The following is a 20092-nucleotide window of genomic DNA, read 5'->3' on the forward strand; positions in this document are numbered from 1 at the left end:
TTTTTGTTATTTTTTAAACTTTATTTGAGAGCGAGAGTACGAGCAGGGGAGAGGCAGAGTATGCACTGACAGCATGGAGCCTGGCGTGGGGCTCGATCTCACACATCGTGAGATCATGACCTGCGCCGAAATCAACAGTCGGGCACTTAACCAACTGATCTAAAAATACAACTTAAAAGATGCTAGTCTAGTCAAGGAAATGTTCTAAGAATCAAGTCCATCCGAGGTTGATTATGGTATGAACTCATTTACAAGAGTCTTCCTAGGCTTTTCTATTTCTTCTCCTTCCTGAGGTTTTTAATCTAGAAATTCTGTGCAAACGTCAGAAGGCCCCATGAAGGTTAATGTGCCCCACGCTCCTTAGCCCCTGCCCAATCAAGAAAGGCTGTGGAGACATGCCACCCCAAGATCAGAGAGATTTCTAATAGTGTGATACTGAGTTAGTAACACCCATCTTTCAACCCAACTAGAAATATTACCATTCCAAAGTTATTTTTCCACCTTAATATTTCTGCCTAAACACACTTCTTAAGCGTGTCTGAGAGTTCTACTTTCCATACTAAAAGAGTAGATGGCACTTAGTGATTAAAAAAAAAGCAGCCTGCCTTACATGATGGTATAAACACATTATTAGGTTGTGAAGTGTAAAAAGGCTGAAAAACAGCCTCAACACCACCTTTTAAAGGTTATAACAACGGCTGCAACATGCCAGTATAGTTATGGGGAGAAGTCAAGATCTTTTTGAGCAACTAGTTGTTGAAACATACTGAATTGGTTCTTTTCCTTTTCCAACAGTCAGGATTTAAACGTTTTTGTTCTTCAGCCAAAGCCTTTGCTTCTAATGTATACATCCTTCTCTCTTCATTCTTCATTTTCTTCCACCTATCACCAAGGATCACACTTATGGCTCTGTAAAATAAATATTGACACAATGCTGAAGGCAAGAATTTCTCGTGAGACGCATGTATGTCAAGTGCTTCTACTTCAGGAAGATATAGAAAGTTCAAAGAAAAGAAGGCAAAAATCTTGTCCAACAGAGAGAAGGGAAAAGGCCAAGACTACGGTAGTCATTTCCAGTAAAATCTCAAGTCCTATGGGCCCATTCATCATAATCTTGGCAGTTATAAAGCCTCCTGGAATACTGCCAGTATTTTCCAATTGTCCAGAGGCATCTAAAATGGCTAAATATTCAGTGTCCTACAGAGCTTAAAGAGAAAGTTAAATATTTCAAAGAAATGGTTAAATTACCATTGGAACTATCCTAGTATATTGGTTCCTTAAAGATGCTAAGGTATTAAGGCAGTGTTCAATATCAGCAGCATGAAGTATTATAAGCTATTCTTGCTTTCTGTTTGTACCCATAACCCATCAAATAGTTATGACCAAAGTCCCATACGTTCATGCAACCATAGTAAAAATGTGGTGGGCATTAACTCTGCACAGCTTACCATTTACCCTCCTAAGACAACACCACATAAATCCTAGGTGATACTCGTACTTGAGAAAATCGGATTAACTCAAAGGGAAAGAAGTCAAACTGGATAAAACACATCATGACAAATATGAACCTGTTTCCTATTTATATTTGTTAATCCGCTCCCAAACCTAGCAGAAAATAGTCTCATCCAGAACATGCAGACAGAAACCATTTTCCTTCTGTGAAGAGCTTTTAACCATTAATTTCATGACACAAAACAAAAGGCGGTACATGCTGTGTGAAGTATATACAAGGGATTTTAGTGACTGATGGGGAAGCTACAGGCAGGCATCTGAACCTCCCAAGAATAGTAACCACAGCTCCACTACTTAAGAAATTAAATATGTACCAGATACGTATGTACATTTTCCAGTAAGTCGATGCAATTAAATACTAGTATCTTCCTTTAGAATAAAAACCAGTTTTTACAGTCTTTGGGTTAAAGGTACCACATAATGGTCAACACATTTACCAGTTAAACTGGTAAAAAATATTTAGGTATCAATTCCCAAATCACAAGTGCATTTGGTTGGAGAAGTTTCTGTTTTTAAAATGTAAATACTTGGGGCGCCTGGGTGGCGCAGTCGGTTGGGCGTCCGACTTCAGCCAGGTCACGATCTCGCGGTCCGTGGGTTCAAGCCCCGCGTCGGGCTCTGGGCTGATGGCTCAGAGCCTGGAGCCTGTTTCCGATTCTGTGTCTCCCTCTCTCTCTGCCCCTCCCCCGTTTGTGCTCTGTCTCTCTCTGTCCCAAAAATAAACGTTGAAAAAAATAAATAAATAAATAAAATGTAAATACTTAAAAATGAATAAGCTCATAGGACCAGTTTAGTGGTTGCCAGAGGCTAGGGGTGGGGGCTGGACGAAATGGGAGAAGGGGGTCAAAAAGTACAAACTTCCGGTTATAAAACAAGGAAGGCCCTGGGGACGAGGTAAAGTGCACAGGTGTACTGTACGGTACTTTCGAAAGTTGTGAAGAGTAGCTCTTAAAAGTTCTCTTTATGTGAAAAATCTGTTACGGTGTGGTGACAGATGTTAAGTAGATGTTGTGTGGAGAGGATTTTACGGAATCTACAAATATCACATTATGTTGACCTGAAACTGTCAATTCCCTCTCCCTCTATCTTGTGCTCATGAGACATTCAGACTCGAATTCAAAAACTCAATTATTTTATGTGGATAATCACATGACTTTGCTCATGCTATCAAGGGTAATGGGAGACAGCAGTTTTGATGGTCAGGAAACTAAGGAGATTGGAAGAAGTCATTTCAATGCTTTGAGAGGAAGTGAGCGCTAAAGGACTCAGATGAGCGAGGAGTACAAACAAGCAGGGCAGAAAGGACCAGTGTGGATTTCATCCGTGGGCTATCACTGATGCCACCTGTATGTTTAGTCTCTGGCAGTTTGTAGTAACTACTATGAGTGTCAAAAAGACTACAAACCGCCAATGCCTGCATCTTCCACAGTATGACACAGGCGTAGAGGAGGGACACTTGCGATCTGACACGAGAAACTTTTTCTATAAAGATAGAACAGTCAGAACTGTGTCTTCCAACAGGCAAATGACAATGTTATTTTAGAAGGCAGACCCTTACCCACCCAGGTGACCGAATTATCCCTCTAGGTATCATGAAATAGTTACCCATGAAGCTAACTTTTGAAAGTCAACCTAAGAAAACAAGAATTCGATCAAAAAAGCTACTAAGTTACTAAGTTAAGTAAACTTAACTCCCAGTTCCTGTGAACTGCACAGAAGAGTTCACTATTAGATTCACAAATAGAATTTTTACCTGTTATCTTTCCCTGGATACATCTGAGTATATTCAACTCTGTATTTTTTGGCAAAAAGCATGAAGGCATTCATTGGTCTTTTGCACTTGTTAGGAGAAGTGGCACTTGCAGTCCCTGAGCTGTGGTTTTTGTCGGCTTTAGCGTACAAAGAACTGGGAGAGAGCTGTGATGACCCCGATGAGCCACAGGTCTTACTAAGTCCAGATCTTGCAAAGTCCTGGCCTCCAGGCCCCCCACAAGACAAAGATGCACGACGCTGACGAGCCATACTGCTTAACACGTAGACTGCAGAAGAATCCATAGGTGTGAAGTCATAGCTTAAAAAAAAAAAAAAAAAATTAACATGGTTTTAATTCGATTTGATTATCTGATTTATAAAAACTGAAAACACTTTTTTTTCCCCTGTACGATGTTTAACCACCTTCACCACTGACAGTTGCTTATAAGATGAAAGCTTATATATGCACTAATTATTTTTTTTAATCTGCACAGAGTATAAAAGTTAAAGATTTCAAGCCCCCCAAAAGAAAATCCACGCACTTTATGGGCGCCTGGGTGGCGCAGCCGGTTAAGCATCCGACTTCAGCCAGGTCACGATCTCGCGGTCCGTGAGTTCGAGCCCCGCGTCGGGCTCTGGGCTGATGGCTCAGAGCCTGGAGCCTGTTTCTGATTCTGTGTCTCCCTCTCTCTCTGCCCCTCCCCCATTCATGCTCTGTCTCTCTCTGTCCCAAAAATAAATAAACGTTGGAAAAAAAAAAAAAAAAAAAAAATTAAAAAAAAAAAAAGAAAATCCACGCACTTTATTTATAGCAAGTACCTCCTCCAGATCCCCCACAACCCACTTAATTACTACTTTAGATTCACTTTTTGAAAAATTTGATAATCTGATTTCTTGGCCTACAGAAGCCTAAAGCTAGAAAACTAAATTGGAGTGGCAGGCGTAAACAAGGCCTAGGACTAGTTGCTATGCAAGACTGAGTGTTGGGGAAGGACAGTCCAGAGTGACTGAATACAACTAAAAGAACTTAAAATTTTGTGTTTGTTTAGGTCAAAACAGTCAAACATACATCAATCTCCCCTGAAGGCCATCCATCTATTATAACACAGCTTAGTAACTTAAGAGTAAAACCTCACATTGATCAGGCAAAGCCCTATTCAGTATATGTTCAGTTTACACAGGCACGGAAATAAGCTATCCATATTACCTTATCTTCCCAACAAGCTTCATTATCCTCTCTTTGTATAAAGAAACAAGCTAAGAAAGAAAAAGTATTATTCAGCCAAGGCCATGCAGCTACTAGATCCAGACCCAGATTTGTCCACCTCCAAAGCCCTAGGTTTCCTCACCAAAACCATGGTCCTCCATCTTGCCACTGGCTAACGTCAGGGTGAACACACAATAGATTAACTGAAAATATTACCTGAGAAGTAGAGCTGGTGTAGACAACAGCCTAAAGATTACACCAGTCAAAAGATTTCTTTTGTTCCAACTGTGTTCATGCCTACTGCTTCTACTTTTTATCTTAACAGAAAGCCTTTTATTCTAAATCCAACCCCTACTTCTCTCCCTGAAACAGAAATTCTGATAATACATGAAAACAGGTTGATACTAACTACAGAAACAGTATCTACCTAAAGGTAAAGCAATAGGAGATTATGAATTATTCCAGAAACAGATGGAGAGAACTAAGTGCATGGAGCCCATGCCAGTCACCACACACAATAAAAATGACTTCTACCAATTATCAACCACACAACATGTGGGTTTTTTTTTAAAGGTATTACATGAAATAAATATGATGCCAAAATCATATAATCAATACTCAGCAGTCAGGATTATGTCAAAGAAACAATTTTTCCTATCTCCATCCCCTCCCATATATAATTTAGAAAAACGAAACTAGGGGCGCCTGGGTGGCGCAGTCGGTTAAGCGTCCGACTTCAGCCAGGTCACGATCTCGCGGTCCGTGAGTTCGAGCCCCGCGTCAGGCTCTGGGCTGATGGCTCGGAGTCTGGAACCTGTTTCCGATTCTGTGTCTCCCTCTCTCTCTGACCCTCCCCCGTTCATGTTCTCTCTCTGTCCCAAAAATAAATAAAAAAAAAAACGTTGAAAAAAAACAAACAAAAAAAAAACTAAAACATTATAAATGAAACTGACACAAAATTATTAATCTCCACTGAAGTATTTATTTACAACTTGAAATACCAAAAGATTTAAATAGAAGCAAGCTAATTACTGAAATTTGAAAACTCTACCATCTAGTGGTACAAATGTAACTCTTCTACTTCCATTATGGATACAACTTAAAAGTAGTTTGAAATATTCAATCACAGAATTCAGATTTTGATATGACTATAGCATTAAAATATTACACAGAATGTCTAAAACAAAGCTTTACCTTTGCCACACTCAATTCTTTCTCCTTGGGGTGCCCAAGTGACTTAGTTGAGCATCTGACTTTTGGTTTTGGCTAAGTTCAAGCCCTATGTCAGGTTCCATGCTGCCAACACAGAGCCTGTTTGAGATCCTCTTTCTCCTCTCTCTGCCCCACTCACACACACTCACTCTCTCTCTCAAAATAATACACTTTAAAATTTTTTTTAAAGTTCTCTACCAGTAGTTCCTGAAACGTGCCTTGTTTCATGCCTCCACTTTTTCTCCCTGCCATTCCTTAAGCTCAAATACCCTTTCCCACATTCACTAATGTTTATTCTTTTTTCTATTTTTTTAAAGTATATTTATTTTTGAAGGGGGGGGGGTGGAGAGGAAGGGAGGGAGTGGGCTCAAACAGGGGAGGGGCAGAGAGAAAAGAGACAGAGAATCCCAAGCAGGCTCTGAGATGTCAGTGCAGAGCCCCGTGCAGGGCTCGATCCCACAAACTGAGATCATGACCTGAGTCAAGATCAAGAGTTGGAGGCTTAACCGACCAAGCCATCCAGGTGCCCCCCCTAATTTCTATTCTTTTTTTTTTTTTTAATTTTTTTTTAACATTTATTTTTGAGACAGAGACAGAGCATGAACAGGGAGGAGCAGAGAGAGAGAGGGAGACACAGAATCTGAAACCGGCTCCAGGCTCTGAGCTGTCAGCACAGAGCCCGACGCGGGGCTCAAACTCACGGACCGTGAGATCATGATCTCAGCCGAAGTCTGACGCTTAACCGACCAAGCCACCCAGGTGCCCCCTAATTTCTATTCTTAAAAGAAAAACTCCACAGTAGTGTTGTGTCTATTAACCATAGTCACAGACACTCACTTTAATCCTCCCTTCAACATTATCCTTGTACAGATTTTTTTTTTTTTTTTTTACAGAGCCATGGAAAAGTTCATTGATTTATCCCAGCTTCCACAACAAATCGGCAAAGCTAGGATCTGAATCCATGCATCCTAGCTCCAGAGCACCTACCAGGCCACATCTCTCAATCAGCACACACCACACTGTACACATTTACTAATCCATTTCCTTCTCTAGACTGGAAGCAAAGAAGCAGGCCTATGTCTTAACAGATTCTAAATACCCACGCCCAACACATACACTAGGCTCTCAAATTCGAATATCTGATGACTAATGAAGTGAAAAAAGTTCTGCAGAACATAATAATGTAAAATTTTAATTGGGTTCAGACCCCACCTCTTCCACCTACTAGTAGTATGACTTGGAGAGAGTAAATAAACATCTAGCCTCAGTATACTTATCTCTAAAATGAACTGAACACATGCCATGTAGCATGGCTGAGCTGACAGAACAGTGTCTACAAAACTCAGGGCAGAGGCTGGCACATAGCAAGTATTCATTGGGGTATATATTATTATTACTGTAGAAATAGCCGAGATTGATTGACAGAACACAAAATTTGGAGTCTCGAAAGGATACAGACTTGAATCTTGGTTCTGATACAAATGGCTGTTTCTGGTTCCTTAAGCACCGTCCCCTCCCCCACCGCCAGTAAAGTGAGGCTATAATCTCATAGGATTGTGAAGATTAAATATGTTAACACATGTACAGCACCTGGTACACAGTGGACACTCAGGAGTTAAATTCTATCACTTGAACAGAAATGCTAAATTCACAAAGTCAGAAGTGACAGTCTGAAACCTGCCTGGTGCCCAGAAGACTGGCCTCAATTGTGTCTCGAATGGGCTTCTTCAAATCATACTCTCACTTAAAAGCTTCCTTTCTACCAACGAACTATAATTTGTGTTTAAAAGCTCATCTATGGCTGACTTCTGGTCCTTACCAAGGTAAAATCTAATCAGATGTCCTTCCCTGTACAGCAGGACCCAGGAGCTGCCCCCAAATCCCCAGACTGTCCCTGGGAACTGATTCTGGGGTTCCCTTTTGGACAAGTGTTTCTTCCTGCCTTCCTTCCCTTTTTGGCCCTCCTTATATCAGACAGCACTTCCCTTAACCTACCAAGTCACAATCTAATCCACAATGAAAATTCAATTTCATGCTTCTCAACTCTGTCATGCTCTTTTCTCCTGGATGAAACTGCCCATTTTCCACTCCTTAATGGGGAGCAGAAAGTCACTCCACAGAAAAATGAGACCAATGTCCAAGGTCATCTTAGGGGTGACTGCTATTCAGTATGACCAACTGATGAGAACCTACCGTCTTGGAAAAAGAATTAGGTAGGTTAGTGTTGTTTTTGCTTAAAAAAGGTTTTTCACTATGCAAAACTTAATATGTAAAAAATGTATTTAACTTTTATGTTAGTTACAAAGTGTACAAAGGAGTGAACCCACAACCTAATTAAGAAATAGACTATTTCTACTCTCACTAAATAGTTCCACATTTGCCACCCCCAGAGATAACCACTCTCCTGAATGGTTTATCATCCCCTTACTTTTTTCAATATTTTATTATAAAAATAATACATTATTCATAAAGAGAACATATAAACACTATAGTGTTAATATAATAGCATTATATTAATCTATAGTAGCATTAATTAGGTTAATATATCCATTGTATCAACATGTAATATGTAAACATTTTGTTATGTGGCACCTGTAACACAGTGGGCCGGACTGCTATCCTGAGGGTATCCTTAAAAGGCTGGCCCTGGACTAGCATCTGGAATTGCGATTTTAGGAAGGTTCTCCTTATTCCCACCCTGGTAAGAGTAGCTCACTGTGCCTCAGTTGTGTGTACAAACAACATGGTTAGCCCTAAACACCTGCTTTCCTTTTGGAAGTCTGGAATTTGAGTACACGCAAGGCAGAGGCAGCCTGTGCGACCAGCTCCCAGTAAAAACCCTAGTGCTGAGTGTGTAACAGCTTCCCCGGCAGATGCCAGTTCATCCCTATTGTTACAACTCACTGCTGAGAGAAATAAGGGTGCTGTGCGATTGTGCTGGGAGGAGTCCTGGAGGCCCGGCTTCCTCCACACTTCACCCCACGTGCCTTTCCTTTTCAGGATTTTGCTTCATATCCTTTCGCTAGAAGAAATCCTAGGCAGGAGTGTGACTACATACTGAATCCTATGAGTCCTCCTGGTATGTCACTGAACCCAGGGGTTGTCTTGGGGATCCCCAGCATAACTGTGTAATGTATGTTATATACATTAAGTAAAAATTATATAAATGTAATTAGATTTGTAATTTTATTAGATCTATTTCCAAAGAATATCTGATTCCACACACAAAAAATGGAATTCTACCATGTATTTCTGAAACTAATTTTACTTAACATTATTTCTAAAATTGATCCACGTTTCAAAACATATGGCTGTGGCTCATTCATTTTCCACTTAATGTTGTATTGTTTCCACGTTGTGCGATCCTGAGCAACACAGCCACGATGACCTAACTTACACATCTCCTTCTGCGTGTCTGTAAGGATTTACTTCTCTAGGGCACACACACACAGGAATGGAATTGTTGATACTCAGTGTTCTAAGATAAAGCCATATTAGGGGCGCCTGGGTGGCTTGGTCGGTCAGGTGTCTGACCCTTGATGTCTTGGTATCAGCTCAGGTCATGATCTCACAGTTCATGGCATTGAGCTCTTGGTCGGTCTCTGAACTGACAGCACAGAGCCTGCTTGGGATTCTCTCTGTTCCTCTCTCTCTCTCTCTCAATAAGAAAAAAAAAAAAAAAAAAAAAAGATCAAATTATCTTCCAAAGTTTTTCTATCTTTAGAATATTCTCACCAAAACATACGAGGTATCACTGACCTATATCCTAAGAGTACTTAACAGTATCAGACCTCAAAACCACCTCATTTCTCTTGAATTTGTAAAAAGAACAGAGTGTGTGAGGGATGTAACCAAATAGCATTTAGATTGCAATCTGCAGACGTTTACTGAGCATAAAGCCTGTGCCAGGGCCTGTGCTAGGTCCTTTTTTAAAATAACAGCCTCACATATCCTTTCAAAATAAAAATATATTAACCTTACGTTTTATTACATTAAATTAATGAAATAAATAAAACCTATAGGCCAGCAGGTATTCTGGATTCTCTTAATGCCTATGAACTTAATAATTATCTTAAAGAGGGACTCTGGGGTGGCTCAGTGGGTTGGGCATCTGACTTCGGCTCAGATCATGACCTCACAGCTGATGAGTTCGAGACCCGAGTCAGGCTCTGTGTTGCAGCTCGGGAGCTTGGAGCCTGCTTCAGATTCTGTGTTTCTGTCTCTCTCTGCCCCTGCCCCACTTGCTCTCTCTCTCTCTTAAAAATAAACATTAGCAATTCTCTTAAAGAAAAAATGAGTTTTAAAATTCCAGATACCTATAAACAGACTTTCTCTGGATACCTTCTGGGAGTAGGGGAATAACTGCCCCGGTTGAGCCAGGCCTGCGGGGTTTCCAGGAATGCGGGCCTCTCAGTGCTGAGACCAGAACAAACTGAGACAGCTCATCAACCCCCTCGAGCATCAGGACACAGGGGTACTTGTTCTGTTCTACCACGTACTAGCAAGAGGATGTCCAAAAAACTCACTTCCCTCTTTAAGATTTTCCAAATGTCAAGTGTTTTTGCTATTTTTACTATTTGTTAATTCATGCTACTAATGCCCTTGGTCGAAATGAATTATTAAAAATACAGTTACGGAAAGAAAAGGACAGGTAAGTACAAAAAACACTACTAAGAGACTTAAGGACTGGTTAAAACAGCTGGCCAGATACAGCAGTTTTCTATATATATAGAATAACTATCAAAGTTGATCCGTTTAGTTCCTGGTCACGTAACATGTGGTATTTTTCCTAATCTAATACCAAATGTTTATGAACTCATGGTTTTCCTGCATGATGACTATGTGTAAAGCACCCCTGGAACTATTACTTTGTTAGTTCAATTACCGAATATGTTTTCATTTAATCATATTGCTCTAAGTAGTCCTTTTATAATCTTCAAACCTTTGAGGTTTAGCCTCCTAAATATCTGACTTCGCAACCATTAGAGAGGTTAAAAGTAAACGTTAACAACAGGAAAAGAATCCAATAATACCTTTTAAATGTATCAAAAACACCTGAATCATCAAAATTAATGGCATCGGGGTGTCCGGGAGGTAGACATACATCACCAATATGGATCTCACAACATGGAATGCCATGCTGTACCACAGTCAGGCTTGGATAAAACGATGACCAACCTAAAATCAAATCAAACAGCAGTTACATAAAGGATAGGGATTGACAAAAGGGACCCTAATTATTCTACAATAGGCCTTTCACTTCTGAACCTTGAAAATAGGTTACTACTTAAGTCTCAGCAGATTTTTAACATGTCCTGTATCTTTGCCACAAAATCAGTCCCAAGTATTTCCTTTAAGCAGTACAAAGCTCTCCAAAACTTGTTAGATTCGGCGTTTTATTAATATACAGATTCTATCAATCAACACTTCCATCAATTTACAAGATAGTAATAATAGGTGACAATGACCAAGACCACAAAACAGCCTCTGAATTATTTTTAACATGGTGTTAGTGTAATAAATCTCTGAAAAGTGATTTCAGTGCAATTACCAGAATATCACATTCCCCCAAATGATACCAAGATAACAGAGAGCTGCTTATATAGTAAGCTACCTGAATGTACGAGTTCATACCCAGAGAAGTGCAGCCCCGCCTAACGACTGCTAAGACCCTAAAGCACCATTAGCTGTTATTATAAACCCCTTCTATGGTAGTTCTGTGTAGTTTGAAAGAAGTTTGCCCTTCAAGTTTTTTTCTTAATCATCAAAGAATTATACCACAAGACATCTTTCCAGATTTAAGAAGTTTTCTTTAAAAAGTTACTATAAATTCAAATTGACACCCTACCTTTATTTTTAACATAGAAAGGGTGGTCCAGCTTACACTCTACAGTAAGTAAGCCATCTTCTACTGTACCAGGATCAAAAGTCAACTTCAGTACAGACTCGCCAAATGATACACTTTCTTCATGTGATAACAACTTTAGACCATCAGAACCATAGCCCTGAAAATACATGCACAGAGTGAACAAACAATATTTAATTCAACACATAATGAAGTTCCTATTATGTGTAAGAGTCTGTAGAAAAAGTAAAATAAACAAGACAGGATCCCTGTCTTTAGGGTCCTTGCTTTCCACCCAGTAGTGAAGAAAGGCACGTATATAAATCACTGCAATGCCAAACAGACTGGCACAAGCACTTTCACTGAAATGTAACAATGCTAATGCACTTGATACAGGGAGGTGTTAACTCAGAGAGAGGAGGCAGGGTTCAGTTCCCACTGGAACGGGGATTTAAAAGAATGAAACCCAGAAGGTAGAAGAACATGCCTCATGCCAGGAACAGGCGAAACCAGCCTTCTCTGGAGAGTGCTGAGTATTTGCTAAAAATACCAGGGGGTTCAGAGGTGCGGCAAAGAAGACTGAAAAGGAGGGCCAGTTAGTAAGCAAAGGAGTCTAAAGGACAGGTGCAGTGCTTAAACTTTCCTTTGAGAGGGCACTGGAAGTCAATGCAAGTATTTTCACTAACCACTGTCAACTTTAAGATGATTAAAGTCTGCAGAATAAAAGGTGCCTCTAGTATTCAATTTATTTGAAGATATGAGAGAAACCCATCACAGTCTTAAACGGACAAGTGCCATGGTGGTAGAAAAGGGCTAAATTTTAATCCAACTGATATTTTATTGAGCAGTTGGCACACACCAAGTGCTAGGTTCTGAAAACACATAAACAACCATGATCCCTGCCCTTAAAATCACAGAAAAAACAAGGAGACCGACACGCCACCAGCTAGCTATTGTGTCCGATCCTTATGACACTAGTGCATGAAAGTGGTAGAGAGAGAGAAGGAGGACTGCAAAACACCTCTAAGGAAAGAGAAGTGATCCACTGAGTATGAAGGCAGGGAGGGGAACACTCAACTTCTTGGTTTTCAATCTGTCAATCAAGAAGGCTAACAATACCTTTAAAAGAAGGGAGAAGTAGGCCAGGAAGGGGAAGAAAAGGTGAGTCCAGGCTTGGTTATACTAATAAGCTGAGTAGGAAGAACTGTGACTCATGTAGGTGTCCAACATGCAGGTGGAGGCCACAGCCATGTTATCTGTAACTACATTACGGGATCTTCTCATTCCTAGAGCCACAAGGTGTCAAAACTGATCCAATCTATTTTCAGATCAGGGAGCCCACACACAGTGGGGTCAACAGTCTGCCCAACATCAGTCACACAGACAATTGCTAGAAGAACCAGAAAGACAATCCAGGTTTCCTGACTCCAAGACCAGAGACTCAACAGTTAGTAACAACAGCAGGATCAAAACAGGAATTTTAAACAAGCACACTTCACATGCCCAATTCCTCTGCCTACAGTGGAGATGGAAAAATTAAAAGATTGCAAAGATTAAAATTTTAAAGGCACTAACGGACATTTATCCTAACTACTGCTTCTGCTTATCAACTTAAAAATGCCAATGTTTTATGGGATCATTTAAAAAGTAACTTCATATAATCAACTCTCAATTATCCATTTGGGAATTAACCACTTTGTACATTACATAAGATAAAAGCCTTGGTTCATTTGTTCATTGTATTTTTTTTTAATGTTTATTTTTGAGAGAGAGAGAGAGAGAGAGAGAGAGAGAGAGAGAGAGAGACACACCACAGTGTGACAGGGAAGAGGGGCAGAGAGAGAGGGAGTCACAGAATCTAAAGCAGGCTCCAGGCTCTGAGCAAGCTATCAGCACAGAGCCTGACACAGGACTCGAACCCACAAACTGTGAGATCATGACCTGAGCTGAAATCGGACACCTAACCGACTGAGCCACCCAGGCACCCCTGTTCATTTCATTTCTCCCAACGTAAAATGTATAAAAAGAGCTAAGGAATACATCATTTTCCCATCTCAAAAAGCATAATTACAAAGGTGAACCTAAAGCCACTGCTGCCCTCCATCCAGCTAAGCAATAACACAATCACAAAACTTGCACCTAAAACGTAAGGTGTCACTTAAATACGAAAGTAAATGGAGAATTCTCCTACAGATTAATAATAAGCCTATGTTTTCTCGCGAAAGACTTGGGAAAAGTTTTACAAATTTTAAATCAACCTTGTGAGTGCCCACTTGGAGATCTTCCTCATTAACGCAGCCTTCAGTTCTAGCAAAATCTTCAACATCCTGCCATTCCTTTTTGCTTCCCTTATGAAAGCACAGTCGTGTGCCTAAAGTTTGAGTAGAAAAGCAAATATTAGCTATCTGACTAGCATGCTACATAAGTAAGCTGCAAAAATTCAAGTTGTTTTTTTACCTTTCAAAAAACAGTGCCAAGCAGTTGAAGGCCAGGAATTGCACCATCCCAAATCATCATCATCTGAGAGGGAGGACATGCAGAAAATGCCAGATTCTGACTCACTATTTGCCTATGGAGAAAAATATCGGAAACTTTTTTATTTTGTAACATATTTTGTTAATATCTGTCCTTATCCCAAGGCTTCAGGCTCTCTCTCCTCATTAGTGGATAACTTAAAATACCTGTAAACTTAGGAAAAAATATGCCTCTGAAAACTGAAGTTTCTGGAAGTTTTAGTTAAATGCATGTTCCCACTGGTAACAAACTTTGCTAACAGTGAACAAAGCTGTATGTAAAATCTAATCCAGATCACCAGCAGAGCGATGAGACAATTTCCCATCTGCACGTGCTTCAAAAGGACTTCACAGAAAAGGAAAGTTAACATATTTCAGTGCTGTGCAAACTTCGTAACAGTTTCATCTCTTGAATAAACTCACCCTTTCATGTCTGACTGGTGTTTCCTCCTTCCAGTGATGATGAGGGAAGGCTGGCTCACTCTTAGAAGAGGACACCGGTGGAGGGCGCGCATAGGAATGTAAACTTTTGCTAGTAGCTATGATGTGTACAGGAGATGATCTAAAATAAGGAAGCAGTTTTAACCATAAAGCATAGGTCCTTAAAGTAGATCTTTCCTTTTGATGAAAAGAACTTCATATTCATAATACCAATGTTATCACATAGAAGACACCTACGGAAAACACTAAAGACATCAAGATTTCATTTGTAGTCTGCAGTTCCTTAGCTTCTTACCCAAGCCCTCTTCACACATTTCAAATACTGTTCTTTTTTCATATTTATCCATGTATTTTAAATTCCAAGTTACTTTCACTTATTCACCCATTTTTGTATCAGCAAGTACATACAAACGTAACAAATAATGTGCAGGCTCCCTGTCCACTTCTCTCTTCTACTTTGCTGCAGTCAGTATGAACACGGCATCTCAGCCTAACGTGACCAACACCGAAGCCTCCGTCTACCAACCACCTGTCACTGTGCAGATACAATGAACTACCTGAAGCTACAATGCTTAAACTTATTCTAGCAGGAAGCAGCCTAAATGGAACTTCCTGTAACTGGACACTACTTCCTATTTCCTGATACAGGCTTGTCAAAAACCATCTACTCATAAGGCTAGTTATCTTCCTACAGGATCACCTCTGATAAGAGTCAACTGTTCCCAGGAGGGGTAACACTAAAAGCAGCACTCCCAGTCAGGGTGCCCAGCACGTGCACTGCGCTCTGGAAAGCAGCAGAGAGGAAGACTGCAGGTCTAGGAGACCAACCAGCCCAATGGTCCCCAATCAGGACAGTTCTCAGAGATGCAAAATAGGAATCTGGTGCTTAACAGAAAAAAGCATACGCATGTCTGGACTAACCCTCTTTTAAAAAGGGGGAGAAATATCTTCCTTTCTGATTCTTCCCTTACTCCCTGAGAAACTGTGTTAGCCCCTCAATTTTTATTTTACCCTTATTAACACTTTTTCATTATATCTTTGCAGAAGTTACTCCGGAATAAGAGTCCGTAAAACTATACTTTGCCTTCATGTTCCTATCACTTCTTAAATAAAAAACCCTCAAATTTCTAAGTGTTTTAGCACATTCTCCAGTCAATTTTGGATTTCAAACGACAAATACTTAATGATTCATCTTTGTTCCAGTTCTTCCTTTTATTAAAACATTTATATCTTGATGGAGTATTAAAGAATGGCCAAACTGCTAAAAATTCCTTAAGTATATCCTGCCTTCATGACTAATAAAAGAAAATGGGTTTATCAGTTCTTCTGTTGAACCATTTAAAGAGAAGTAACAATGCAATGTTCTGAAATGTATATGGCCTAAATGTTCTGTAAAAATTAACATGCCACACATGTCTAAAATACCAACAGCATCTCTCCATCCCTCTATCTATGCAGGGGTAACGTAAACTTTACCTGTCCTCAACCCCTTGGTATTGTACAGTGACAACTTCAGACATCCAAAGCTCAACAACTAACACGGTTTAACACGCTACAAGAAGGAGCATGAACAGCCACTGACAGTGTTAGAAGGCAGGAGAGACAGCAGTGAGAGCCTCTTGGTCTTGTTGCCTAGGAAGCAGGGAAGCATAGAAAATGCTGCAGAGAGGAGTGCCTGGGTGGCTCAGTCAGTTAAACGTCCGACTTCAGCTCAGGTAATGATCTCACAGTTCGTGGATTTGAGCCCCACATCGGGCTCTGTGCTGGCAGCTCGGAGCCTGGAGCTTGCTTCAGATTCTGTGTCTCCCTCTCTCTCTGCCCCTCCCCTGCTTTACCCTGTTTGTCTCTCTCTATCTCTCTCAAAAATAAATAAACATTAAGAAAGAAAGAAAGAAAGAAAGAAAGAAAGAAAGAAAGAAAGAAAGAAAGAAAAAATGCTACAGAGAATAGATTTATATCTTAAGGAAAATATTCCTTCTTTACTTATGTTTTTATTTATATCAATTACCTACCTTAAGGGTTTGCTCAACTTTCCATGAACTATATTAATTCTAAGTTTGCTATTAAAAAAAGAAGTGTTATCTCTAAACTAGAAAAAGACAGCCCAATGGGAAGATCAGGGTCTGTTTTTATAACTGCCAACAAATTTTTAGCTTTTTGACTATTTTTTTCTTTCTAGGAAATTTTCATGGAATTAAACTGAAAAATTTAGTTAACTACATTGAATTTGCCCTAATCAAGACCAATATCCTGCCAAACAGGGGGGAAAAGAAAACACAGCAAAATTTAATGGGTTACAAGAAAGCCAGAGCTTCACACATGAAAAGTTTATGTCTTAGCAAAGAATTACAGTAAGAAGCATTACCAAAATTCAGTTATTCCTACATCATCTTGTATAGACTATGGTCTGTCTACCCATGTGAGTACAAATCTGGGCACTTCTCTCCCCTGCAAACTACTGTGTTTATCTAGGTCGTTTTACATAGATAACTTTATAACTTTAGGGATAACTAGTGAAATATTATCCACTTAGGTCTCTCCAGGAATTATAGTTCAAAGCTTCCATAATTTCATAGTACAGCAACTCATTTGTGGAAACTCTAGTCCTCTGGTCTGGGTATACGAAACAGTGGTTTTTACCAATGGGAGTCCACTTTCATTAAATTCAAGATTTTAAATATTAGCAATTTTAGTTTCCACAAACCAGTAAATAACGTAAGCTCACATATACTGTGGAAGAAAATAAACCTAGATCAAATGGAACCAAATTCAAGGTTGATAAAATTTTTAAATAGAATGTTTATTATAGGGGCACCTGGGTGGGTCAACTCAGTTAAGTGTCCAACTTTGGCTCAGGTCATGATCTTACTGTTCCTGAGTTCGAGCCCCAAGTCAGGCTCTATGCTGACAGCTCAGAGCCTGGAGCCTGCTTATGGATTCCCCCACTCCCCGTCTCTCTCTCTGCTCCTTCCCTGCTTGTGCTCTCTCTCTCTCTTAAAAATAAACAAACATAAAAAAATTGTTTTTAATGTTTATTATAATTATGGTCCTTTAGACAAGTATAATTTTCATTTCTCTAAGCATAAATATATAATAAAAGTATTTCTTGGTGTAGTTTACTTTTTGAGGACTTTAAAACATTTACTAAAACTTTTTAACTCATATCACTTTTTTTTTTTAATGTTTATTTATTTTTGAGAGAGGGAGAACAAGAGACAGAAAGAAAGGGAGAGAGAGGATACAAAGCAAGCTGCACACTGTCAGTGCAGAGCCCAACAAGGGGCGTGAACTCATGAGCCTGATCATGACCTGAACAGAAGTCAGGTGCTAAACCGACTGAGCCACCCAGGTGCTTCTCATAGTACTTTTATCTACTTCTCAAAATATGAAACCATGATATTAGGTGAAATGTCTCTGCAATCATTATAAAACAATGAGCTCAATTCTAAGGACTTTACTTAAATTCTAATTTCAGTAAACCATTCATCAGATGGTTAATAACATTATTACTTTTAAAACTAGAAAAAAAATAACTCTTTGCAATGATACAAGTTTTCGATAAAAATATAGCCAGCACTCCCACCTGTTGTAGAATGAGCACTGCATAAGTGGACTTTGCGGACTGGTGGCGATATTTGCTAATTCTGTTAGCCAATCCACCTCATTTTCACCGTAAGTATTTTCTGATATGTCTGAGGTATTCTGGTTCCAAGATGGTCTTGGATACTCTTGATGTGAAACATCTGAACTTAGCTGGTATATGGCAGATTGGGTAGGATCACTTTGAACTGCCTGAAGTTCAGGAAGGTCATCTGCAAATAAACACACTCAAAGTTATAAAAAAGACATTATTAACACAGGGAACAATATTGTAATTACAGCTAGAAGAAGTCCTTAAATGTGGCTAATAAATTTCGTGAGAAGTATAAATTTGAAATGTTTTCTTGAATGAAACAAGCTTCATTAAAAAATGTCATTGAAAAATGACACCTTATACATTCAAGGGTCAACACAGCCTGATGGAAAAATAGACTTAATGAATATAAATGTATTAATGACTTGTAATTACCACAACTGTTCACAGACCATAAAAACGAGGTATGTGTTTTGATTTTTTTTTTTACAACTTACCTGGAATTAATCCATATACCCCCAAGACATTTTTATGTTAACATGTTTAAGGAGGAAAAAGGCATTTTATGTGTACATATATATACTTATTCACATACTTCATTACCCAGTTATAGAAAATTACTGCAATATTGAGAACAATTTTCAGTGATGAGATTAACATCATATTATAAGGTTTAGGTACTACTTATTCAACTTTATGCTAAATTATTTGTTTTGACTGAGGAGTTCTAAACTCAATAATATCTGTTGGTTATTTTTTACTAAAAGTGTGTTCCCAAGGCCCATATACACGCCCATGTACATGCCACAGCTGTGAACACCAAGACTGAATTCTAAAAAAATTGTATTAAAAAAAAAGAAAAAGGAGGGGAGAAAAAGCATCTTGCAGGCCTTAAAAAATTCTTTATGAAACACACACCTACAACAAACTACAGGTCCCGGGGTCCCTTCAATATATCAGCCAGGAAACTCTTCTAGTCTTGGGAGTCCTTCTAAACTGTTACGAAGAACATATGTGCATACAATTCCTATTCAGGCAGACAACTCAGAACAGCCTACTAAAGCTGAGATGTCTTACTTAGAAGTACTGATTCAGGATATCCACTCAGAAAACCGACTCGAAGCCCTCCCCCTTTCGCTGAGCAGCCGGAAAAGATTGCAGCAACTTAAGAAACCCCCCTGTAACTCTCTCAGTGATGTAGCGATGTCCCTTCCCTTGCAGCCGACAATGTTCTTGACCATCACTTCTTTATTTGTGGTGTGTCACGGGCTCATCTGTCTTTCCAGTTCAGGAAATTAACTACTTTCAAACTGAAGTAACGAGGAGTGGTATGAGTTTTTGACAACCCTGGGCCCTGACTTCTGACTTCCTCCCGACACTAAACTGTAACAGTGAAGCATCAACCGCTGAATAAATTGGTGTTCCTCGCTCACCAGCACCGGCAACCCCTTGGCGTTCAAGCAGTTTATGTCCCAAGACCTTGAGGATCTCCCAATTCCCAAAGAGCATCTCCTCTGGCTCAGCACGTGACAGTTACAGTTTCTCAAGGGTTTTGTGAACACAGAAGAAAACCACGTATTGAACGCAGCCGAAGCCACGCAGAACGACGACAGGGCAGCAGGCCCAGGTCACTCACTAGCTGTTTACTCGTCAACACCAGCCTCACAGCACCACCATCCCAAATCCTACCTCACCAAACCCGTGCACTTCTGCAGGCCACACCTGGCGGGTGTAGCTTGACAGCAGTGATAAGCGCGAGGGTCAGACCTTTGAGTTCCAAGGGTCGGCCGTGATGTCCCCACCAGAGCAACAAACCAACCAGCTCACAGGGACGTTTCAAAAGGAACACGAGCCACATGCAGGATTTCCCGGAGGTGTTTAACACCCACCTTTTACCCACCGCAGCAGATCTGCCCAACTTTTACCCACCAAAGCAGTTTCATTTGGTAATTTGTAAGTGAGGCTCTATGATAACC

General features: G+C 39.9%; 2 protein-coding genes across 3 annotated transcripts in view; one reads left to right on the forward strand and one right to left on the reverse strand.

The window, feature by feature from the left end:
• The window catches only part of COG5 (component of oligomeric golgi complex 5), a 320495-nt gene extending 313018 nt beyond the window's left edge, over positions 1 to 7477 (forward strand). Inside the window, exon 23 of the mRNA XM_045494456.1 lies at positions 6577 to 7477. The gene's annotated coding sequence lies outside the window, so the exon portion shown is untranslated. The remainder of the gene's footprint in view (positions 1 to 6576) is intronic.
• HBP1 (HMG-box transcription factor 1) overlaps positions 1 to 20092 on the reverse strand; it is a 30752-nt gene that overhangs the window by 1547 nt on the left and 9113 nt on the right. For both annotated transcript variants that reach the window (XM_045494458.1, XM_045494457.1), the window contains exons 3-10: positions 18066 to 18294; positions 14465 to 14603; positions 13986 to 14097; positions 13787 to 13899; positions 11532 to 11688; positions 10717 to 10861; positions 3266 to 3583; positions 768 to 909 (exon numbers count right to left, since the gene is read on the reverse strand). In XM_045494458.1, the coding sequence (XP_045350414.1) occupies positions 768 to 909; positions 3266 to 3583; positions 10717 to 10861; positions 11532 to 11688; positions 13787 to 13899; positions 13986 to 14097; positions 14465 to 14603; positions 18066 to 18294 (1355 nt within the window). The remainder of the gene's footprint in view (positions 1 to 767; positions 910 to 3265; positions 3584 to 10716; positions 10862 to 11531; positions 11689 to 13786; positions 13900 to 13985; positions 14098 to 14464; positions 14604 to 18065; positions 18295 to 20092) is intronic.

Source organism: Leopardus geoffroyi, chromosome A2, assembly GCF_018350155.1.
Source record: "Leopardus geoffroyi isolate Oge1 chromosome A2, O.geoffroyi_Oge1_pat1.0, whole genome shotgun sequence".
NCBI lineage: Eukaryota > Metazoa > Chordata > Mammalia > Carnivora > Felidae > Leopardus > Leopardus geoffroyi.